Source organism: Silene latifolia, chromosome 1 (assembly GCF_048544455.1).
Source record: "Silene latifolia isolate original U9 population chromosome 1, ASM4854445v1, whole genome shotgun sequence".
NCBI lineage: Eukaryota > Viridiplantae > Streptophyta > Magnoliopsida > Caryophyllales > Caryophyllaceae > Silene > Silene latifolia.
The window spans coordinates 50,165,819-50,192,206 of NC_133526.1; the positions used below are offsets into that span (position 1 = coordinate 50,165,819).

At 35.0% G+C, this 26,388-nt stretch overlaps 1 protein-coding gene across 1 annotated transcript; it reads left to right on the top strand.

Moving 5' to 3' along the window:
* Positions 1-1,227: 1,227 nt before the first annotated feature.
* Positions 1,228-2,965, top strand: LOC141605295 (uncharacterized). Its single transcript, XM_074424005.1, has 2 exons — positions 1,228-2,016; positions 2,628-2,965. Exons 1-2 carry the CDS (start codon positions 1,279-1,281, stop codon positions 2,694-2,696), a joined length of 807 nt encoding a protein of 268 aa, XP_074280106.1. The 5' UTR covers positions 1,228-1,278; the 3' UTR covers positions 2,697-2,965.
* The last annotated feature ends 23,423 nt before the right edge of the window (positions 2,966-26,388 follow it).

A 26,388-nucleotide genomic window follows, 5' to 3' on the forward strand; every position in this document is an offset into this window, starting at 1 on the left:
TCTGCCTCTATATTACTCATTTCGCCCCTATTTTGTATTTTATCTTTCCAACTTTGCTCTTCCATCTCTATAATATATTTCTAACATTATTTTGTGTCAATTAATCGAAAATAAGTGACAGAAACTTAAATTAGATATGAATTATCATATTAATTATCGATGAATTAATAAAAAAAATAACATTGAACTAACGAAATAATGAATTTTTTAACCATGTTAGACGATGATTTAAATTTGGATAAAAATTGACTATTAAGAACGAAAACCTTTAAGCGGCCATACATAACTTTGTGCTCGAGTTTCCGTTTTCGATGTTTTTTTTTTCAAATCGCTTATTTCGATGAGACAAACGCAATGAAAAAAAAATGAAATGGTCCATCATGTAAAACACACGAATTGGCCCAGGCCGTTTCATGTGGTTTACACGAACCAACCTAGGCCAGTTCGTGTAATCCACAAGAACCGACCTAGGTCAGCTCGTGTTTTTCACACGAAGGAGCCCATTTTCCAATTTTTTTTTTTGTTCGTCTCGTAAAGTTATGCGATGTGAATACAAAATTCGTTAAAATCGGACAACCGAGCATAAGTTATGGCTGTTTGAAATTTTGTTCATTTCTAATCGTCATTTTTGTTTTTAATTTAATCGTTTTTAGTTATTAATTATCGTTTATTAATATACGAAAATTAACCTTTCTAAAATACGTAAAGAACAAAAAGTGATATGTGGGTTTTGATTTTGTTAATTTTTGCAACGGGTTTTTTAAATTTTGAAATCGGAATTTGAAAATGAGGAAAAAAAACAAGGGCGTAATATATAAAGGAGTTTTAGTAACTTAAGGTTAATATGATAGGGTGGAATGAGTAAAACAAGAGGCGGAATTAGAGCTGTCTTCGGGCCGGGCTCATCTAGCTAGACCTGAGCCAGGCTAGGGGAGGGACGGGCGGAATATAGCAAATCCTTATATTATTTCAAGTATTTTCTTAGACGAATTTAAGAAAAATAAAATTTAAGTAAAAATTACTTTTAAGGTTTTAACATCCAAATTCCAAATACATCCTGAAGTGGCTCGACCTGAAATACATTTTTTTTGTATCATATTCTGTGTCACATCCCATACATAGTTTGACATATAGTTGCAAATAAAAAAACTACAAAATAAATATGATAATGTGTCAAAATGTGTATAGAGTAGTTTACGAAACGTGACACCAAATATGATAGTGGTGTACTCCTTCCTATATATTACTAGACCCCCTCGTCAGTCCCTTAGTTGAAGCATGCTAAAGGCTAGCCCCAAGATAGGAAAAACTCGAAAAAGCAGTCGCTCAAAAACCCCAATTTCCAAGTTAAAAAACACTCTTGTATCAGAAACCCCAATGGAGGAATGTAGTGAGATGGCAGAAACGAAAGTGAGTTTGAAGCTGTTAGTAGACACCCATTCCAAAAAAGTACTGTTTGCGGAAGCCTCAAAAGATTTCGTAGATTTCTTAATCCACATAATGTCACTCCCTGTTGCAACCATAGTCAAGCTTCTGAATGCGAATCGCATGGTTGGGTCCTTGGGAGCTCTGTACAAGAGCATTGAGTCTCTCAGCTCCGATTACTTTGAGCACAACCTCCCTAAAGACGCCATTTTGAAACCCAGAGCCGCAATCAATGTTCCGTTGTTGTCGCTGAATGAAGCTCCTAATACTGGTACCAAGAAGGTCTACAGGTGTAGCTCTGGAAGCCATTTTGGGTACATTACTGATTGCTCAGGGACTGCATGTCCCAACCGTTGTGGCTATACAATGTCCACAGAGGTGAGCTGGGTTAATTCAGCAGCTGCGTCGGTCAGTACTGGGGACGACGTGAGTGACGGAGGATATGTCAAGGGCGTGGTGACGTATATGGTGATGGATAATTTGGAGGTGAAGCCTATGAGCACCATTTCTGGTATTACTCTTATTAACAAGTTTCATGTCAAAGATGTTGCTTCCTTGACTGAAAAACAGGTTCAACTTGGTCTCAAGGAGGTAACCCATATATATTCTAACCTTTTTTTTTTTTAAACAATAAACTGATTTATTTTATTAAAAGAACAGAAACAATAGTAGCAAATACATGAAAACCTAGGATCTTAAGTAACACCAACTCTTTGGTCTCATAATTTCTCACTTGAGACTGTCTTAAGTTTAGACAATACTCACTATTGATTACTTCTATATAATATTAAAATGGATGGAAGTTGTGATAGGTCTTAATTTAAAACCGACTTAAGCAAATCCTAATTAGTTTGTTTTGAGTAATGGTAAAGCGTATGTACAAACGGATTTGATCATGGTCAGGTCTACAATATGTATCTTGTACAATTGCATCGTGCATGTCACATTATAATAAGCTTTAATTTTATTCATTTCAACTTATGTGTGTTCGAGTCATATTAATGGCTGGTGGCTTCTGGTTGGATCATTTTGGGCCGAATCAGCATCGACAATAGTAAAATTTTAACAAAGTTGAGTCGTCTTGCATCATTTTCGGCTGTAAAATTCGGGGTCTATTCTGTGTATTGAGTCAGCCTTATTGGGTCAAAGCGATGGACCGATGGTAATCTTTAACAATGTGATATTGTATTATGTTGTTACAGGGATTAGCAATGTTGAAAGCGTCACTGGAGACGAATGCTGTGCTGACTACCGTCTTCATTGGAAAGTAGATGTTTCTATCAGTCTTCTTTCATTTTGGTCCGTCTGTGCTCTTACTGTTAAGTTTGCTATCCTAGCAGTTTATGTACATAGTACTAGTACGTACTCTTGAACAACTCCGTATGTAGCTGGTATCTGGGAACTGTCTAGCTATGATCTTTTGCGGTCTTCTCATGGTGTGTTTTGAAGATGATCCAGCTAGGATCTTTTATTTGCCTTTTCATGGTGTATTTTGCAGCTTCGTTTCTCTGTCTATGACTACTGGATCATTTTGTAAATTAATTTCCAACTTTTCTTCGTAACTACTCCGTATGTTAACTTTATCTTTCCACAAATTCTTATTTGTGAGGGAGACCATCTGTTTTGTGGATCAACTCTGCTACGAAATACAACAAGTGCATCCCCTATAGACCAAAAGATTAACAAGTCTAGATAATTCCGCCCATTTTTCCCGCTCAATTGTTTCCTTAGGCAAAAATATTTTCTTCTATTTTCAGCAATAATATATTATAGTCAATTAATAAATATCTTCTTCTATTTTCACCAATAATATATTGTAGTCAATTAATAAATATCTCTATTTTCAGCAATAATAATATTGTCGTCAATATATTTTGAGCAAAAAAAATTACACTAATTGGAATTAAACTTCTACAGAATATATTCTGGTCAATCTATTTTGAGAAAAACAAATAAACTAATTGGAATTAAATGCAAAATACAAAATACTTTCCTTAAACATCCCGTACATTTGATACGGTCCTTTACAACTAATCCTCATAGAAAAACTAAATCAATAACTCTATATACTAAGGTCTCGTTTGGTTGCCCGTGGGAATACAATTCTACCGGAATATCGAATTCATGGGAATTGAACTCCCACATAAAATTCATTTGAATTAACAAAACAAAGCGTCTTGCTTGTGACGGGCAAATTCCGTCACAAACTGAATACCTCTCACAAAAAGGGCGAGGGGACAAGGTGGGACACCACACATGTGCTTCTCACTCACCTCTCAATGGGTATTTTGTGAGAGGAAACGGTATCCGTCACAAGCTTTTGACGGATATCACCGTCTTCAATGAGATTTTGTGTCAGCCAGCTTGCTTGTGACGGGTTAATACCGTCACAAGCTTGTGGCCTCTCACAAAAAGGGAGAGGGGACAAGGTGGGGCACCCCCATGTGCTTCCCACTCACCTCTAAATTGGCATTTTGTGAGAGAAAACGATATCCGTCACAAGCTTGTGACGAATATCGCCCATCTTCAATGAGATTTTGTGATCCGGAGTTTGCAATTACCTAGGTGACCTAGGTCCTAGGTAATTCAACTCCTCCATTGTGGAGGAGTTAGAAACTCCTTGGAGAATGGAATGCCTACATTATGGCAAAAAAAAGGCAACCAAACAAGTTACAATTTTGTAATTCATAGGATTTTTCAACTCCCATGATTTACATGGACAACCAAACAAGGCCTAAAAGATTAACACTACTTAAAAATAAATTCCAGCTGAGTGTTATTATTACTTTTGACAAATTCTAACTAATGAAGTAAGTGGCTCCACTGTTAATTTAGTCCATTAATTTGGTTCCATTAATTGACAAAAATTTGCTAAAAAATCTTACTTAGTGTTACTCTTACAAAATCTTTCTGACTACTCTGATTCCATTTATTAAAAAATTTTATTATCTTAAAAATCAAGAAATATAGAGATGTAATTTCTTAATTTTTTTAAATTAATTTCTAAATATTTTTTTCAAATCAACTTCCTAAAAAATATCAGGCATCTAAAATACTGTTTATGTAACACCCATGTAGGCCAAATTTGATGAAAAACACAAAAAAAAAAAAATGAATTCACAATTATAGGTGATTCAGAATTCGTCTTAATACAAAACTTTATAATCGTAGATTTATTAAACGTAAAAATGTTTAATGGCAATATTTTAACACTTTTTCTTTTTGTCGCCCGATATTTACTAATATCGCCCGTTTAAATTACTAATTTACCCTCATATAATTAACCCCCTTACCAAATTACCCCTCACCAATTAACACCCTAATTGATACTAGATCAGTCAACGAGGTCCACATTTCATTTCCCCTGCTCCTCCGCCGGAATTCGGAAATTGCGCAGCCACTCGACGACAGCGGTAACGACGACGACAAAAATAACAATTAAGACATTAACAATATCGTCGTTGTCGCACGACAAAGTGGCGAGCATGACGTGTTGGTCACACGATGAAGCAGGGGCGAGTTCGAGTTCACTGCGCGACATGTCCGTGGATTGCTTGTGTTGACCACACGACTTGTCTACGGTTATGTTGTGTAAGTAGCACGACCGGCGTACCTTACATCTTCTTCTGCCAAGGTCTTTGTACTGTGATTTTTGCTTGTAATATGGCCGTAGCTGCTATACTTCTTGATTGTACTATGGTTGTAGCTCTTGTACTATCTTTTTATTCAAGATAATTGATTGAAGCTTTTGTGTCGCATATGTAAGCTAATAATAAGAATCACAAAAGAAAAAGAAGAAAAGCAAGTAGAAAAGTTGAGCATACATGGAGATGGCATTACCATGATTATTCTGCTATGAAGTGAAAAGATAGTTCCTAGTTTTAGGAATCTGAATAAAAAGGAGAAGGAGCATACAGAGGAAACAAAAATGAATTATAAGTGTCCTGGAGGTTCATTAAAGAGAGTGATATATAGTGGAATAATTGCAGCTAGTCTTGCTATAGACGGATATATCCGTCTATTGCTAAAGACGGGTTAAATTACTTTAAAGTGGTGACATTTTTTGCGCCCACCATCCTACTTGTTGCTTATCCCATTAGAAATGTGGTATTGTATTTGACCGTCTTCACTTATAAACGGATATATACCGTCTATAATGAGATTTTGTGGAATAATTGAGGGTATTGAACGTGGAGAGTTGGAAGAAAGAAATAAAGATGAGAATGAAATATGTGGTCGAACTGTTATAGGCACCTTTGTTACAGTTGTCCTGATTGATTTATAAGGGGTCTTAATCATATGTGACAATTCAATCATACAAACTATTTTATTTTTTTTACATTTTTTTATTATTAATCATATGTGATAATTCACAAATACTCTTGCTTTAAATTTCACTATCCATCTAAAGTTTAAACATGTCAAATATCACCGTATGAGTATATATGACAAATGTTTTATCTTTTTAAGTGTACTATTTTTTTGTTCTATTCATCTCACATTGATATATATATATATATATTTAACTCCTCTTAAATAAGAATTTGTGATAATTGTACTAGTATAATTTAATTATTCTTTTTTATGTTTCTAGTTTCATTTTAATATTTATTTGTATTGTATTATTTATTTAAAATATTTTTGTTTTCTTTAAAATTTTGTAGATGATGGAAGGGGATCGCAGATCTAGACTTCGTGCCTTGAATCGTCGTCAGGGTAAAATACCACGTGTTACTATTAGGGTGGGATCGAGTTCTAGCGCTACTACACCCATAATAGAGGCTCCACCTACGCAAAATAATGTTGATTCATACCTAAATGACTCCTCTGAGGCTGAGGCGGAGTTTGATCAGGAGTTGACTAGATCTACTAGTGAGGACAACAGGGAACATGATGACTTTGAGATACTACGAGTGAGGCGAGGGAAAAAGGGTAAGTTCGAATCATTTTCGGAGGGGTCAAGTAGCTCGGTCCAGCACAAAAGGAACGTGGGGGTGAGAAAGAACGATACATCATGGATATTGAAAGATGCAGCACCTGGGGGTGAGAAAGAACGATACATCACGGAGGGAACATGATGACTTTGAGATCCTCCAAATAACTAATCAAAGAAGGTCTATTCGAAAACTTGGTTTTCAATTCTTCCCATTCTCTAAAACAACTTTGCTCATCATTTGCTTCAATAACCTTGCGCCACCTTCCATAAGTTAACATTTGCCCAAAATCTCCATTATAAAGGTTAGTAGCTTTTGTCTCCACAACATTATAAATGTGAAAAGTACACAACAAATGATGAGAGTTTGGAAAAACCTTCGGGATAGCAGCAATTAAACCCCTCTCATGATCAGTCACAATAACATTAGGGACGACATTATCATTCATCATTGCCTTTAACCTCTCTAAAACCCACATATAATTCTCAGTCTTCTCTTTTCGAACTAAGGCATATGCAATGAGAAAATTTTTCCCTACAGGTGTGACACCAATGATTTCAACTAATATTGCCCCATATTGATTAGTCTTGTAAGTTGAATCAATAAGAACAACATATGGCCAAGCATGTAACATTTTTAAAGCATCGGGATGAGCCATAAAAATGTGGGTAAGACGATTACCTGTTTCATCATCTCTTATGATATGTTGTATGTACATGTGACATGAGGCTAAATACAACATATGTTGTGCACGATTTCTCCCTCCTCTTTCCTCCTTGCTCAGTCTAGCATTGTGGTTATAAATTTGTTTCATGACCGGCATAGGTTGATTAGGATACTTGATCCCAAATCCGAGTCTAACCTTCGCGGGTTTCACTTGTGAATCTCGTTGCTCTTTAAGGAATTTCTTCTGTTCGTCCGAAAAAGCTGTCATACGTCTATGACCATCAAGATACTTCTCAAGTTTGTGGTTGTGATGTCCACGAACTGGAAGTATTGTCCAATTACCCTCACTTCCCTTTGTTACCTTAATGAGAAAAGGACAACGACAACGTTTCGTGGTAGTGTTTTTTTTCGAACCGCTGTTTGCACTTGTCATTTTCACATTACGTGTACCGCCTCTGTCACACCGAATATAATTATATGAGAGGGTATGATCATCACCTGGATGTTAGCTTGACTTAACAATATTAAAATGATTTTGTTGCGCCATCTTAAGACAGTAATTAAAAGCCTCCTCAAATGATGTAAACGGAAGTCGATATGTAAACTTGTCTGAATAATCAATGCCGTCTCCGTCTTCTAATACATCCTAGGAAAATAAAAAAAGATTAAGTAAAGTTAAAAAAAAAAAAAAAACGAAAAAATATAATACAAAGAACGAAAGTAGGGTTTCATGTAAAGTAAACGACATAACCACGGCCGGATCGTGTAACTCAAACGCCACCACCATGGTCTGCTCATGGCGAACACATGATACTACCATGGTACGATCATGTAGAACACACGACACCACCATGGTCCGATCATGTGGTTCACACGACACCCCCACGGTCCGGTCATGTCGATCACACGACACCACCATGGTCTGCTCATGTGGTTCACACGACACCCCCACGGTCCAACACGAAACGCTAACATACACGACTCCGGTCACCGGAGAATCGCGGGTCCGACAACCAGGTCCGTTCAAATTCAGTCCAAGAGTCCAACTAAAGTCTAGAAATTTTACGTCCTCTATAGTCGATCCGTATAATCGTATATACCATAGATTTGCTAAGGAAGTACATAAATTAAAAGAAGTATACGATTGTATCGATTGATTTACCTCGTTTATTGCTTGTGAATTTCCGTTATTCATGATTGGAATTTAGTTATTAAGTTTGGAGGCATAAAGAGGAGATATATTAAGGAAGTCAAAGATGGGATAAATAAGGGTATAGTTGGAAAGTCAATGTCAAATTCGGGCGACACTAAGTAAAACACGGGCGACAAAAAGCAGCACCCTATTTTAATTACAACTTTATCTAACTCAGCCCTTTACAAATACCGTGATGTAGTACGGGATCTATACTAGTGCATACACAAGAGACTTAAAATTGCTTTTATTAATATTATACACACACACACACACACACACACATATATATATATATATATATATATATATATATAATGAGATGAGAAACCGAGGGATGTGGAAGTTGCCCGTAATGCAACAAATATTTTTCTTTCACAACGAAAATATAATTAAGTCCAACTTTTAGCCAAGTACCTCTAGTTTTCTTATTCTCTTTAGTAAATAGAGGGATTGCCTATGATTTAGCTAACTACTAACTAGAAATGTGGAGTATGTTATGAAATATTATTATATGGATGTCCATATCTTAGAATAACTTAAGAATATATTATCTTATGGAAACTTCATCCCATTGTATTGTATATATATAGCCTTCTTAATGGAATAAGAAGACAGTTTTGTCTCTCATACTTTCTCTCTAGCTTCTCTTTATAATTCTCTCCTCTCTTTATTTCACAACACGTTATTAGCACGAGTCTCTAATCCTAATTTTATTTTGGAACGGTAAGATCTCTCTAATTAATATCAATTGTACGACCATGTTCTTTCACTTAGAATTGCTAAACGTTTATCAAGGTAATTGTCCTTTGCATGTTGTACACGTATCATGCTAAAATCGTTTGTTTACGTGTTTTCTTCTTTTCACCACGTAATATGTCTATTAACAACCTTTATAATACAATAAATAAACAAAGAACAATAGGGCCCAACTAATACTAACCTTATTATTTTATTTCTCGCACGACCTCTGTATTTTTTCATTGATATGTCGTCAAATTAGATTTTATCTTGTTTCACTTTAACTATTGCGCATATTGTCCTCGTTCTTTAGATCTAAAGTTACACATAGGTGATCAAATTTTGAAAAGGACATATCATATAATTGGGCCAGAAGTTCCAAAAGATTTATTTTATAAAGATGAGCAAATATATCCATATTACAACTTTGGCCTGAAGTTCAAAGTTTTGAAGGTGTGTGATAACTTTAACATCGTTTCATCATTACAATACATTCATACTTAAATATAAATGGCCAGAAATCCACCGAGATGATTTTATAAACCGCAGTTGAGTTTGAAGCGGTCTTTATAAAAGGCAAATTTATTTGCGAATTGTTTCTTGTTCACCCGAAGTTGAACAAAATAATTCAATTGAACGGCAAAATTTCTTTCAACTAGCTCAGTCCATTCCCTTATATAAATCGTACATTTTATAAAGACTTGGGTCAAGGACATGACATAAGAATAAGGCGAGTGATGAGGCCTTTAGTAAGCCTAATAATGTGGCATTTGGTGAGCCAAGTAACAATGCCGTAATTGAGCCAAAGTTTTTCATTGAAAGGAAATATCTAATGAAAAGTCATATGAGACTCATATACACTGGAAATTCAATATGAGAAAGGAAAAATATTATGTACGAATTGAATTTTTTATACACACACACTATGACCAGAAGTTCATAGAGTTGGAACCTAGAAGTATGCCAATAAGTCATAGTGTTTTCGGTTGGTATGTACGACAATGTTTATTTTAATTGGCATTTAATTATTTTCATACAAGTTTGGTGGAATTTTTACGTTAGGTTATTAAGTCACAATTGCTCATAAAGGTTCGTGCTATTATACGATTCGTTGATTAGTGTATCAATTCTAAGACTTCTTTCTCGGATTATGTTAAAGGTATGAATAACTTAGTACCATATTTGGAAGTTGTATTAATTTGGTTGATCGTCACTAGTTATTTTGTCTGTTCATAATTTTTTTGTCATTATAGTGTTTGTTTATTATTTATTAACCTAGCTGATATATACTCTTGTAATGAAAGTCACTAAAGTCAATCCGTTCTTTTAACTAGGTGTAATGGGTTTTTAGTAATTTGGTAATTGTCTTTACGCAATTATAGCAGAAGAGATTGGTCAACTTGTCATGTAAATCATTTTCTCTGTGTATTAGCTACATTAGATCTTTGTTGTTTTAATGCTATAACTTTATAGCTTGTGTTTTGTTTGGTACGGACGTAAGGTGTATGAACTGTACGTGGTAAGGTATACGGATTATTTGTTAATGACATGCAATTAGTATAAACTTGTCAACACTCTTTACATTGCGAATAAAAAAAAGAAATCATATCATATATCATATATTATATTAAAGCAATAACCGGTAGCCCCTTTGATCGCCACGTGTCACAACATATTGGAATGCCACGTGTCGTCCACTGTTTAAATTTGTCAATATATGTATATTTACGTATTTATAGCAGTTATACATATAATCTCTAACGTTAGTAATTTAGGAAGTATATAAGTATTAATATCCTACTCCATAATTAATAGCCGACCATCAAGGCAAGAAGAATATTGAGATCTTTCCTAATGAAACAATTGCGTATCAATCTTGGAATATTAACCTGGCCTTACTAATAAAATAATTTATGGTAAAAATCAAGTTATTTAAGATTATTCTGATATTTTCTTCAAAAAAAAAAAAGATTATTCTGATAAAATCTTGCCTAAATAAATTATACATATTTTAAATGAAGCTGTTCAAGATAAATATACCTCATATGTACCAAAAAAAGAAAGATAAATATACCTCATCTTATTTTGATCCCGTGTGATTTCGACGGTTTTGATCCATATTGCAGAAAATATATGATGGTCACTTCCATTCAGACCTGGCAAACAGATCGAGTCGTGTCGTGTTCGTGTCTGTGTCAACTTTAAACGGCTCACAACTACCCCAACCCTAACCCGACCCAATTACATAAACGGGTCACTTGTCTCAACCCTAACCCAGCCCATTTAATTTTTCTATAACCAAACCCGATCTGTTTAACCCATTTATCTTTTAGCAGGTCATTTTTAACCCACTTAACCCGTTTAACCCAATAAACTAATAAAATAAACCGAGTTTTGCAGCCCTAATATCCAAAAAACGATGAATGAAAATGCTTATTTTTAAATTGTTTGGTTGGGTTATTGATTCAACCCAAATATATTAAAATACTTTTAAATAAATGGGTTATTCGTGTCAAAAGAGCTCAACCCTAACCTGGCCCACTTATGTTTTGTGTCTTGTTCGTGTCAACCCAATTACTTAAATGGGGCACAACGTCTTAACCCTAACCCGCTAACTTCGTGTCGGGTTCGTGTCATGTTTTCGGGTCGTGTCAATGACTGTCACCTCCACTTCCATTTACCTAGGTCGACATCGTACTTTCAAAACCACCATTACTCACTTTTAAACTTTCACCCAAAATATCTCAAAGTAGCCTACTTACCACCAGTTCCCACCATCAACGACATCACAATCATAACGATACCTCATATACCTAAATGTTCAAGAAAATGTGGTTCGAAAATGGTACGTGTATTATTTATTGCGCAAGAATTATCAAGGTGGTATATTGTGTGTCACACATGCTCATGTAAAAAATATTGACATCGATGCTAACGAGTATTATACATCATGCGAGAATCACTTCAAGCAGCGGTTGAAAAGATATGGTAAATACTACTTCCTTTTCAGGCGTGGGGACTCGGGTTGGAGTGCCTCTTGAATTAGAATTAGTAAGAAGAATTACCTACTGCGATCTCTTCGAATTAGAATCCACTTAAATCTATGTCTTTTTTAATACTCCTATTATGTTTTTTCATGTGTCTAGATTTCAAGTGAAGCATGTGCCTTGTGGCAATGCCTGATTTTAGCGACGATGACACCAAAAGTTACACGTCTCAAAAGTCTAAAGGTCATATAGCTAGGAAGATTAAATCACGTACAAAATCCAAAAATAGAATCATATATTATATTAAAGCAACAACCGCAAGCCCCGTTGATCGCCACGTGTCACAACTCCTCTGTACGCCACGTGTCATTTTCTATTTAAAAAAAATATAATTTGAAATCACGTTAAGATGAAATGAATTGTAGAAATCTCCGGAAAAAAAAAAGAATATGATGTATGATGTAGTTGGTTGACTTAAAAAAAAAACTAAATCAAAATCTACAAGTGATCTTCAAAAATATTTTATTTTAATCAAATACTCCGTATCACTTATCTAATTAAGGTTAGTAATCATTTAATCAAGTAATTCATAATCGCTAAGTAATGATTTGTTACCAAAATGAGAGCCGTGATTCATGCAACTGAAAAATATTAGTTTCATGCTTTTCGTAATTTGCTGAGATTTTGCTTCAATATAGGGGAATCATAATTATTGTTTCCTAAACAAAGTATTATATTGTTGTTCCTTATTTTTTGCCATTTATAACGCTAATTCCCATTTTTTCTCTTATATATTGTCATTAATTAATATCATTGGCAGAATTAAGATCTGCCATCTTTATCCCATTCGTGCTTTTGAAGACATCTAATATGTGAGCTACATCGTCAACCACCATTCATTTGCTACCTCCAAACACCACCCATCTTCGACCGCTATCAACTCGCCGCACTATCATATTCTCGCCTCAGCCCGACATAGAGAACCTGACTCCAGTCTTCTTTTTATTAGCCTTTATTATTTTGTTTAAAGTTTTTGTAATTTGTTTCTTTAATACAGTAGTTGATATAGGGGCTCTAAGCGATTTAAACATTTATATTTTTTTCCATTGGCATCCAATATGTATTTTACGGTGTAGAAAAAAGACATTGTAAACATTCATGGAACATGGAGTAAGATGAAAAAAACCCGATCAAATAAGATGAAAAACCGATAAGTTGTTTAACATGCTTATTATATTTGTTATTGTTATTGCTCTTACGTTGTGAAATTCTATGAAATTGAAGATGAAGAAGGTCCTTTATTATCTATTTACATTTCTTGGTAAGTTTTTTCAGAATTTGGATCCTTTCAATTTCTTTCTTGCTATTTCCTCTCTAATATACTCATATCTTAATATATTTTCTCTCACAATTCGGTTAAAACTTTATTTTTATGAAATGATTAAAAGTATTGGATCATCCAATATATTTGAATCGTAGTTGATAGAAAATAGAGGTCCATTTCTTTTAAGAAAATGGAAATAATCCTCTTTGTATGTGTTGTGTAATTTATTGTGCTTAATTCACTTTAATCTAAATTGGAGACAAATAGGATTACAAATATATTAAAACTCTTTGTACATTTTAATTAAATCATTTATATTATCGTGTAACGAATCTAATAGATGAGTTGTGAATCTCGACTTACTTCCTACTCCATATGTTGCAAGGTATTTATTAGAGAATATTAGATAAGAAAATTTGATAGAATAGAATATTAAGAAATATATTATTATGTGGAAAGATAATATGATGAATATCTTATCTAATATTTTATTCTAATATTCTCTAATAGTATTATCTCAGTTATCTTAAATTTATATATACTCCGTATTTGATTGAAATACTTATCACTTAGACACCAATGTTAGGAGTTGGAGCAAATCGGGAGAGTAGCCTGCATAGAGAGTTAAGTAATTAATTAATGTTTGCAATACAATTTTTGCCTAATATTTTTACTCAGTACATTTTATTACTATTTTTCATATACATACGCCTAGCAAAAAAAAAAAAACCTTCATTCTAATTCTCTCTATTGGTAAACATATATCATTTCAAAATTAAAAAAATTGTTCAATTTTAAATGGATAATTTAAACGTAAAATATATATTTAGTATATTAATGGCTTAATTGTGAATCAAATTGATGGTTTTCTTTATTGGATTTTTGTAAAATTTAGGGTTTGTGTTTATGAATCACAATTATTGTTCAATAGTCTTTACAAACAAAAGCGCAAGCCACAAATAATCGTGAAGTAGAATTTCTTAAATATTGAGTTTCTTTTCCTTTTTAATGAAGTATATGTATTCAATTCAAATATCTCTAAGCGATTTTAGAGATTTTATATGTTATTTCGTCCCCCTAATTATTTGTTTACCTATTATCTTTTATTTTTTATGAGGGATCTTTTAATGAAAATCTAAAATAAATGATTGGAACGGTATAAATACATTATATTGCTACTCACAAAATATATACTCACTTTGATTTTTGCGCATCTATGCACATTTAGTTAGGACCATATAATGTACATTACAAAGGTTTAGTGCATAGGAAGTTTTGAGTCTTATTCAATTTGCGAGCAAACATGTAATTCTTCAAAATTGGCGAAGATGGAAGAATCAGAGAAGAATGATTTAATTTTAGTTACTATCCACCTTTTTGTGTACAAAAATACATTTTATAACTGTTTACTAAATATTGAATTTTACTTTTGAGGAATAAAACGTGATTTGATTAAGCAAAGGAGCCGATTAGTATACCAATTCAAAATAATTTATGGTGCTTTCTTTTTAAGGAAAATCTTACTTTAAATTAATGTTTAGTCATATCATAATTTGACACTTCACATATAAAAATAATTTATGACGCTTTTTTTCTAAGGATAAATCGTACTTTAAATTAATGTTTAGTCGTATCATAATTTTACACTTCACATATAAAAATTAACATTTTAATAATATTTAGGATTTAAAATTTGTAAAAAATATTTACTAACATTATGTATTTTTTTTTAATGTATACTGAATATAAAATTATCTTTGACTTGATAACATGTTGTATCGGACTTTCATTCGACTCTAAATTATTGTATCTTTTAAATTTAGATTGTCTCACGTTACGGGTGAATAGTGAAGGGTTAGACCTTGATCAAACGGGTTATCGGGTTAAGTTATAGGTCTATTTAAAATCACTCCGTTTTTCTAATATCATAGAACGGAGTTACGACTTGCCCAAGTTTATTCGTTCAAGAAATTTTAATCAGTTTTTTTTTCAAAATGATTGTCTATTCGAGATCTTGAATTTGGGTAAAAACGCGCATTTGTGAAATTTTGACTAAGTGATACGAGCGCTTGAAGTGATTTTTGAGAAAAGTAGGGGCATTTGAGGAAACAATTATGGGTATCATAAGAATTATCCGCATAAAATAACAACTCAAATTATAATATAAATATCATTTATAATGCGATTTGGAAGATCGCCCGTGCGGGCACGGGTTCAAAAACTAGTATTATATTAAAGTAGAAACCATTTGCCACGTGTCATCGGCAGATGGCTTCTGCCACGTGTCAAAACAATATATTAAAATCATTTAAAAATTCATTTACCTAATCTGATGTCATTATATATTCAATTTCCAAAATTAAAAAAACATGCACTTTAAAAGATTTGAATCAATTAAATGACATACAGCCTATAAATATCTCTGATATATTTTCCATTTTTGTTCTCTCTACATCAACAACATATTTTCATAGAGATTTTGGCACTATTATAAATATCATAATAATTTCTAATCTCAAAAAATTATAGAGATAAAATTAATCCCAACTTTTAATAAATGTATCCTAAATTATCGGTAAAATTGATTCTCTTTATAAGTTTATTACATTTTATATGTCAAACTTTACATTTCTTATCGTTAATACAATAGAAAACTGTATTTATAATAATATGTATATATGATCAAAATTTTTAAAACAAAATTTTAAACAACCTAATTAATCAAACATTTCCCTTATCTAATCAAAAGCAAAGATAGCTACCAACGCACACTATTTGACATCAGTTGAAGACTCTTCTCTTTTTAGTGATTTTGAATGCTTTTTTAGAGTTATTTTGTTGTAGACAAAAGACATGAAATTTGACTAATTAATTCTTAAAATAAAAAAAAATGAATTAATTGGGAAGGATATTTGTTGAGTTGAGATATTAGAAATAGTTTTAGAATATCTTTTAATGAATATAACATTTTGATTGATTGACTTAAATTTGACTAATTAAGTATTAAATCCAACTAATTAAGGTTAGAATCCTCCGGCCAGTTTAAAAAATAAAAGATCTCACTTAAATTACGGGATTTAAAATTGATTGCCATAATTACATAATTTCACATTATTTCCTAAAAGTTTTCGTATAATGACTAAAATATCAATTAAGTTTTAAATCCGACTAATTAATTAAGGTTAGAATCCTCCGGTGAGTAAAAAAAATCTCAGTTAAATTACGGGATTTTAAACTGATTGCCATAATAATATAAATCGCATTACTTCCAAAAAGATTTTGTATAATGACTAATATCTACATAATATGCTTTAATTCCTATTTTAAATGTGTGATTTATTAAATCTTTGAATTTTCATCATAAATAATATACTCTTTGCGTGATTTTAGGAGGAGATTACTAGATGATTAGGCCATTTAATAATGTCATAACTGAAATTATAGAAACTTAAGATCAGATTAAAAATCTTACCTATAATAGAAGATCACAATACCATATTATTGTGTTATTTTGATATCAGTTAAGTTAGCCTAATTTGTTAACATCATTATAAAAATATACGTTCTTTTAATTTTAATGCACACATTAAAATTTGTCACTCTATAAGCCATGTCAAATTCTAGGTGATGAAAATCTTCCTTCTTTCATTTGACTATGTGTGTCTTGGTCTATATATCATGAATAAAATTTACAGAAAATTTAAAAATTATTTCATGTTGCGAGTGCTTCTTTGAGTTTTTATTGTTTCGGTTTCGGGACTATGTCAGTATCTTCTACACTTTCAATGTTATATAGTAATTCGTATACAATTATATTGCCACAATGATTGTTTGGGTTTAGTTTGCTTTTTAAGTGAGCTATTGCTTTCGATATTTTGTAGGGTAACGAAAACAATTATAAATGCGTGAGCAAAAGACATTTTTATATAAGCTTTGTGACTGTTGTTGCTTATTTTAAGTTTTGGGGGGTTTAGCTCAATATTGTGTGGAGTGAAGTATAACATTTATTGTCCAAGGTAATACGACGACGATGTTTATATTATAGTAACTTAGTAAATCATTTGTGTACCACATATTATAGAATAAAACAATCTCACACCGTGAAACGATTCATTTGTGTAAAAATATTATTCATTTATTTAATGTTAATAAATGAGTTTTATTTTTTACAAAACAATCACCGTTTTACAATGTGTGACCGTTTCACACAATAATTATTGTTTGTGAAGAAGCTTTATGGCGGGTTTGTTCTTCAAAAATGATGAACACGGTCATAAACACCGGACAATGAATGAAGAAGATCAATACATAATGACTTTATTTGCTTTTGTTTTCTCTATCGCGCGAGTCTTGCAAGTTTATTTCAAATGTTTATTTAGAGTTGACAAACGAGTAAGTCAGGTCATGGTCGATTCAATTCATCTGTGTCGTATCAGATTTGGTTATTGAGGGCTTCGCTTTCTTTTGCTACGTTGTTACCGAGTCATCTCTAATATTGGTTATTTGTGTACGATTATTTTAGATAAGGTTCGTTTGTGTTATGTCATTCGAGTCGGTTCCTTATGATAGAGTCATGTATTAGCGAGGCAGTGGTTAAAATGATGGTGCTAAATTTGATCAATAAGGAATATTTTGCTAAATTATTTTTCTGTAAGGCAATGATGATAAATGGCATGAAATGGTTTGGGGTCAATGAATTAAAACCAACCGACCAATGGCTAAAAAGAAACTAATTAATTTTGTTACAAATACAAATTTGTTTATTAGTGCCAAAATATAAACAATGAAAATAGATTTAAGGTACGTAAATGGAAAAAAAGAAAAAGGTTTACGACTGGTAAAGGAAATACTAATTAGAAAGGGGTTATAAATTGACTAAAAAAAATAGTTATTTAAAACCTAAGAATGAATATTTTCAGCAAATAAAGATCAGACTAAAGAGTTTAGGCCAATTACATTTGAGTTTGGCCAATTAAATTTAGATTGTTACTCTGTATATTTAAGCATATCATTATTTCACACCTAATATATGAACATTAACATTTTAATAACAATTATGACTTAAAATTTGTTTAGAACATTTAATTTAATTTATCATATATCATAGTATATTTTACATTAGAGTTGAAACCAATAGTTCATATGAGTGTCAAGTATCATAATTCATAAGCATGAAAAATTGGCATATTTAAAATTGAAAATTATTATGAGAAGGGTTAGGGGTCGCAATGGGTGGGTAATGATGGGGTGGGGAGTCGCATAAGATTATTATGAGAAGGGCTAGAGGTCACGCATGTGATGAGGTCAGGATGGTGGTTATGCTAGAGGCGGTACGGGACATAGGGATGGAGTGAAAGAGGCAATACGAGATAGGGTAGTTGGAGGACGTATGATATGAATTGCAGGGAAGGTGGTTAGTTGTATTGGCCTCTTGTGATAGGGGTTAAGAGATACATCGTGGTCTAATGTGTTGGGTGTATGTGTCATCACTGTTGTTGTGGTGGGGGTTTTGCTGGTGGATCTCGAGGTAGTCGGTCGGTGATGGGCTGATGGTGAAAGCTGCTTCCATGCGATGGTGGGTGCGTGGGAGAAAAAACGAGAGAGAAGGTAGACAATTAAGGGGGGAATAAACAATATGGGTAATATGATAAAAAAAGAAGTACAAAAACGAGTAGCACTAAATATATATTGCGTAAAGAAACATGTTTATGAAATCTGCAGTAATTTTATATCAATTTTTCAGATTTCACCTTTCATCAATTAAAAAGTCGAGAAAAAAAACCCAGAGTACTTCTAATAAAATTAAGCAACATAAAGTTATCAAAAGTGTATATGGGTAAGTCAAGTAAAATTTTCTAATATTTAGTTATTTATTAAATAAAAAAAATACATAAGTCCTTACTTTTAATAATAATACTTTTCGTTGTCACCCGTGCATTGCACGGGTTCAGAAACTAGTTATTTAATATTGAAATATTGATAAGTCTTGCCTACTTATACAAGACATATTGTGTTCTATGTCACATCATTTATCTCACGGATAAAAAATTAATTTGAGATAAGAAAATTAGAACCATAAACATAAACTGGGATAAAACAATATAAAGTTGAGAACTTTAAGCATACTTAGAAAATTAATCCACTTACTTGTTTACTGGTGGATGAATATTTTCTGAAAATTGAAGTAGAACAAAGCTCTCGTTGTTGCTGTAAAGGCCTCGTTTCTTCAATGGAGAACGACGAAACTTGTTTTACTAATTTATGTGGGTTTATCTTTTGAAATCCCAAGTCCCAACTTTGAAGAAATACGAGAACATTCAGTGTTTCAAGCTTATGATATTTGGTGGGCCTAGCTAATTTTTGTTTAAGAAGTTAACGGTGTTAGTGTGAGTTCCTTAACGGAAAAAAAATAATCATTGAGGTCCTTAACGGAAAAAAAATACAAAGTTAGGGTCCTTGTCTTACCCTTAACTCGAGGGAGAATGATAAGGAAAAGCTGGTAAAAACAAGCAACTATGTTATATCCCCAACTGAACCTGAAGTTCAGCAGTTTGTTTTCAATATGAAATACATCGAGTAGAGGTTCGCTGAATTAAAAATGATGGTATTAATTTGGTTATGAGGATGTATTATAATACCAGTTTGATCACCTTATTGTAGATACCTCATTTCTGCACCTCCCGCAAGCCACCCGGTGATGATTAGGCCGCATGTTTGATACGCGGAACGATTTGTGACAGTTCGTAAGATTATCGTCAAGTGATTGCTCAAATATTAAATGTCTACCTCTTAGATGTCATCTACGCACCGATACGGTCGTTTTGGCAGTAATTAGAGTACATTCGGAGTCCGGGTCAAAAACCGTCTCCATTTTCTGATAACCGTTAAATCCCGAGTCAGAATATTCTAGAATGTTCCGGATATTTCTATTCCATATTTTATAAATTTTATCTTTTGGCAAATAATATCCCGTAATATTCATAAGATAATCGAATTATTTCCGTCCTACCATAACTCAAACGCGGAAATCTTTCTTCAGCAGGAGGAAACCTCCTGGGAATAGACGCAGCAGGCGCTGCGCCTCTTCCAAGAGACGCAGTGGCTGCTGCGCCTTTTCCCAGGCCCTTCTTTGCATGTCTTACGTATCTTTTTCATATCTTTCCGAGATTCACTTCCAAAGAGTCTCCGAAACCCTAATTCCTTCACGTGATTAGTATAAATAGGAGCCTTCGTTCCTCATATTTCTCACGCGAGTGTCCGCCCTTCTCTTCTCCCTTTGCATTATAGACTTTGTTCTTACTTATTGGCGCCTACGTGCTTGAACTTTCGACCACGTAAGCTCGGATCTTTCCGGGTACCAGCCTCTCCGTTGCATGACCGACCAATTTGACCAACTACACTCAATCAGCTTAATTAATTAATCGTTTTCCTCTTACGTGGGCACTCTCTTTGCATTCGCGTCGAGCATTCACTAATCGATATCTTAGTCCTTCTCGTTTCGTCAACATGTAAGTCTGAGGGTGTATAATCCTTATTTATTTATTGTATTTTACCTTTTCGTATCATCAATTGTAAGGTTTACGTCGAAAATACCGTTAAAATCGATTTCTAAAACCCTTTGTTAAAATCGTTTTTGCGGATTTCCGAAAATAACAAGTCGAGAAAGGACGCAGCAAGAATCGCTGCGCCTCTTCGAAGGAGCGCAGCCTTCTGCTGCGCCTCTTCGTGAGGCCGCTGCAGCCTCGCTTCCTTTCTTCTTCGTTTGTCCTCTCGTAATTCGTATTCAAAATCTTTCTTTTGCTTGTTAAATCATCTGTTAATTCTTCGTCTTAATGTCATAATAATTCACGTGTATTATAATCACCGTAATTCACATGTTTAATTCGTCATAAATCCGACTTAAATCCTAAATAATCCGATATTTACGGGTTTTCGTCATTAAATTCAAACCCGGATTTTAGAGATTCAATTTGTTCATATTGAGTTTCTGGAATTCATCTTTGATACGATTTAATCTGTTTATTCGCATGTTAAATCGCATATTCGTTGTATATCCGTCGTATTTAGTCTAATTGACTTATTTCAATAGAGGACTCATTAATATTTTCATCGTAATTTCATGTAAATAATCCGTTTCCGATTCATCCTATCCATGTTTATCGCTTTTATGACCATCATTCACATGTAATTAACCTATTAATCACTTCCATCCGAGTAAATATTTTAATCCATCATTAAATTTACCAATTGACATTAACGATTTTCGATTCTTCACGGCCACCTAACTCACCCTTGAACAGACGCAAAGAATCGCTGCGCCTCTTCCGAGGGCGCATCTCTTTGCGCTGTTCCAGATGATTTACGTCCCGAACTCCGTTTACGCCTTGACCTAGTTTGTTTAGTTTACGTATTAACTAACTATTATCCGTATTGTCACTTTCTGTTTCGTTCGTTAATTCATTCTTTTATTCTTTTTCTCAAATTATCCGTTTTAAAGGTATTTTCGACATAAATCACCTATTCCAATGTAATTAATGTAATTTTCATTATTGTAATTTATAATTATTGTATTTCTTTTATCATTTGTATGTTTTCACATGTAATTAAGCATTAATTCCTACTTCGACCTAATTGTATGCTAAACTACTTGTCTCACCGACTTAGTATTAATTCTCACATGCTAGGATTAAAACTTGGATGTTGCATTACATGCATATAGCCGACGATATATCAAGTACGAATAACTTCCCTAATCATTAGTAGAGGCCGCTATCGAGGCGGGCGGGATTAGGTGTTCGATCAAAAGAGCTTCCTAATACGTACCCTCACCCCTTACTCCAGATATCTCTGAGCACCCGTGTTCATTGGCATCCACGAGAGTCATTCTAGACATAGAATGCTAAGGGTAACGATTGCTTAGTGTTCATGTCACTACTTTGTGTCTTGACATGACACGAGGTATTCGAACGGTTCCAATTTCCCATAAAAATTGGTGGCGACTCCATACAAAATGCAAACGCTTGTTTTTCGACCTTCACCAAGCGCCCCCGTGGGCGGCCCGCTGTCCACAGTTTGGCGACTCCGCTGGGGATAATACACTTACGTGTAGCTAGGGTGAAACTTGAACAAGGTTAGGGAATAGTTTGTACAAGACAATTGTCGGTTTTCATAACTCGGTCTTCCTAGACCGTTTTATTCGGCCTTTCTAGGCCCAACCCAACCCATTCGACCAATCGTCCCGTCTAAACGGTCCTAATTCTTATTTGGGCCTAAGGATGGATAGCGATTGACGTCATCCATACCATGATGCTTACTCTTGTTTATATCAAGGGCCTTCACTACTTGAGGAATGGACTAGGAATCGGCCTTACTCTTGTTTGGCACGAGCCTCTCCACAGACTTCGGGTTTGATGGTTTGGTATGGCAACCCACCCTTTAAACCAAAACCCTTTTAAATGCACTCAGCATCCCGTTATAATAAATGTGTAAACCTTACGTGATCACCATTTCTAAACAAAATCATGACGAATTTTCAAAAATCAAAACCCAATTTCAAAACAAAATTTCGAAAAAAGCCCTTCAATTAGTGCAAAATCCGGTCAAAACTCTGTCCGTTTGTCGTGTCAAAATTCGGGCCGCAAGCCCATTTCAAAACCTCACTTCGAGTCCACTCCTACAACTACACTACAGTTGACTACGACACACATTTTCAAAGACCTTGTCTTTCTTCAAAACTCACTCAACACAAGTGGCACACACCCACTTCACGAGTCAAAACTTTTCCTCTTTTAGCAAGTGTGATAGAATGGTCGATCGTGTTTTGATTCGTCGCCGATCTCTTATCCAGTTTCCAAGATGCCCGGATCAAGTGATGAAACGAATCTCCAACAAATTCAAGATAGTAATGATCGAATCCTAGCCGCGCTAGCCCAAATGCAAGTTACCCAAAACCAAACCTATGACAGCCTTGAACTCATCGAAGGCCGTATCTTTGATGTAGAGGGAAGGTTGCCTCCCCTTAAAAGTGAAGTACGACGTTACTCCGATGACGAGTCTAGGGATGAGAATCCTATCATAGGGACGACATTGCGGTGAGAAAAGACTCCAATACCTAGAGGAGCAATTGATGTACCTTAAAGGGGATGACATTTATAGGGAAAACAATCGCAAGTATGAAGCCGTCAATTCCAAATTGCCAACTAACTTTAGTATGACGGATATCCCTAAGTTCAAAGGACATGAGAACCCTTTGAACCACATCCGTGCCTTCAAGGATTACATGTCTATCAAAGGCATCAAACCCGAGATGTTCTTAAGGATCTTTCCTTCATCTATTGACACCATCCCGAAGCAATGGTTCTACACTTTAGATCACAAGAAGGTCGCTACTTGGGAAGACGCCGCAATCGAGTTCTCTAAACAATATGCGGATAATGCCGAGATCCAAGTCAATATGCGTACTCTATAGGTTCTTACCCAAAATGACAAAGAAGGATTCACCGACTTTCTAAGTAGGTGGAGGAAGACTAGTACTCAACTAGTTGAACGCCCGGATGAGGCTACTCTTGTGGAAAAGTTTGTGGATAATCTCAAGCCCATATATGCCAACCATTTGAGATATCAAAACATCAAGACTTTCAAGGACTTAACCGTATTAGGGACACGAATTGAAGATGACATCCGTAAAGGACTCTTGTCCAAAACGGTAGGTCGAGGATATCAAGGGTTCACAAGTCGTTCGTACGGCTCTACTAGCAAGACCGACGAAGTTAACCTTCTCGAGCCATCTAAGAAAACTACTCCACCAAGGAAATTCACAAACCTTGGGGATACGTACTCCAACGCTCTAAAAAGGTTAATGAAGCAAGGTAAACTCCAACCCATTGGACCTACTCCCGAACCCGAAAAGAAGTCCAAGTTTTGGGATGAAAATTCATACTGTGAATACCATAGGGGCAAAGGGCACGACACGGAAAAATGCTACAAGTTGAAACACGTGCTTCAAGATATGATTGAAGATGGTCGACTTCCAATTCCACCAGGAGGTAAGCCCAACAACACTCAGAATCCTCTTGGAGTTCTGGTGATTACAAGTGACGAATCTACCTTAGATTGCTCACACCTCATTTCTCCCACCGAAAATGAAATTCATGCAATTGAGAAGGAAAGGCTCTACTCTACTATCTCCCCTACCATTTCCGACTTCATCACATGGGCAAGGAATGTAGATAGACAAGTGTGGGAACTAGAAAACATGGTAACGGCCTTGCGCAATCCCAACGCAATACCTAAAGAACGCGTACCATTGATCTTCTCTCAAAATGCCACTATGCAAGAAGTAGTCACCGTGGTTGATAAACTAGTCGATCAAATCATACGACTAGAAAGTGATATCATGAGAATGAAGGAACTAGTCTGCGTTAATGGGGTTTGGGCCGATGACGATGAGGACGAGTATCTCATTGAAAACTCCCTAGTCAAGGAAATAGTCCAAAATGGTGAAGACCAAGATGTGGATCACCTAACTCGTTCGGGTCGTCCATATCAAAGCACTACTCAAAACGGTCCAACCAACGTCATCACACCAAATGACAACGAAGATGACCCCACTGATCATTTGCTCAAGCAATTACAGAAGACTAAGGCTGATCTTTCAGTCTGGCAACTAGTGGCAAGCTCATTTCCACATCGCCAAGCTTTACTGCAAGCTTTGGCCAAGCTAAATGTAGCACATAACTCCACTCCTGAAGATGTAGTCAACTTGGTCTTCCAAGAATCACCTAAGCTAAGTAATCCTATTACTTTCTCGGATGAATACTTGCCACCTTTTGGCGCTAGTCACAACCTTGCTCTATACATCACTGTCATCTGTCTAAAGAAAAATGTGCCAATGACCTTGGTAGACGATGGCTCCGCGGTCAACGTCATACCCCTCAAAACGGCATACAAACTAGGTATGAAAGAGTCGGATTGGACTCCTACAAATCAAGGTGTTCGTGCATATGATAGTACACGACGAAAAGTGGTAGGACTCGCTAACCTAACCATAGCCACAGGACCAATCGAACGGAAGGTTAACTTCCAAATAGTGGACATCGAAGCTTCATTCAACATACTTCTGGGAAGGCCTTGGATTCATGCTTCCAAAGCGGTAACATCCACCCTTCATCAAAAGATCAAGATCCCACTAAATGGCAAAGTAGTGACGATCACTTCGTCACCCATCAAGGCAATAATCGAGAAGCAATCAAACAATCAAGTCCTTGCGGATCCCGTATATAAACTTGGGGGCTTCCAAAGTGTAAGTGTCATAGAAAGTGAGTTGACACCCTTATACTATAATCCCTACTCCAACTTAGTGGTCAACCACATACTCAAATCTCAGGGATACTTCCCTGGAATGCCTTTGAACCCAATTCGGAAGAATACCTTCGCACCATACAAGGAAGGCAACTCAACAAGAATACCACTTGGTTTAGGGTACAAACCCACAAAAGAGGAAGTTCTCGAAATGCTCGCCCAAGTCCAAAACCGCAAGCACGTAGGAGTCCAAATGAGGCCATATCTCCCCACTTTAAATAGGTACTTTGTTCAAGAAGGAAGTTCAGAACTCTTTCACGGATTTCCCGAACCTTGGCATTATCTTGAGAGGAAGCTAGCCGGAATCGAGATCTTTCACGATTGCTACTTCATTCCTCCAGAAACGGTTCCTACCGTCAAAACCCGTCAAGCACCTTGCTTAGACGAACAAGCTGTTAGCCTATTGTTTGGAGAAGATCGATTCATTAGGGCCGCGCGAGATGAGATCATTACTATGATACTTCAGACGATCGCTTCAACCCCACCGCGTTGATCACGTAAACCGACACAAAGCAAGCAGAAAGGGTGGAGAAAATCTATCAAATGGACCAACAATCAAGGAAGACTCTTCAAGCTCACCACTGGAGAAAGAGAGATGTTCAAAGGAGAACCAGAAGACGATGAGTTCGAGTCGGAGTCGGAGTCAGAGTCGGAGTCTAGAGAAGTCATTAGAGAGTCTACTCCTGTCGTCATCCCCACTCCCTTCATTTCTCCTAGCTTAGCCTCGAGTAGTCATAGTAGTTCGGGAAATGCCCCAAT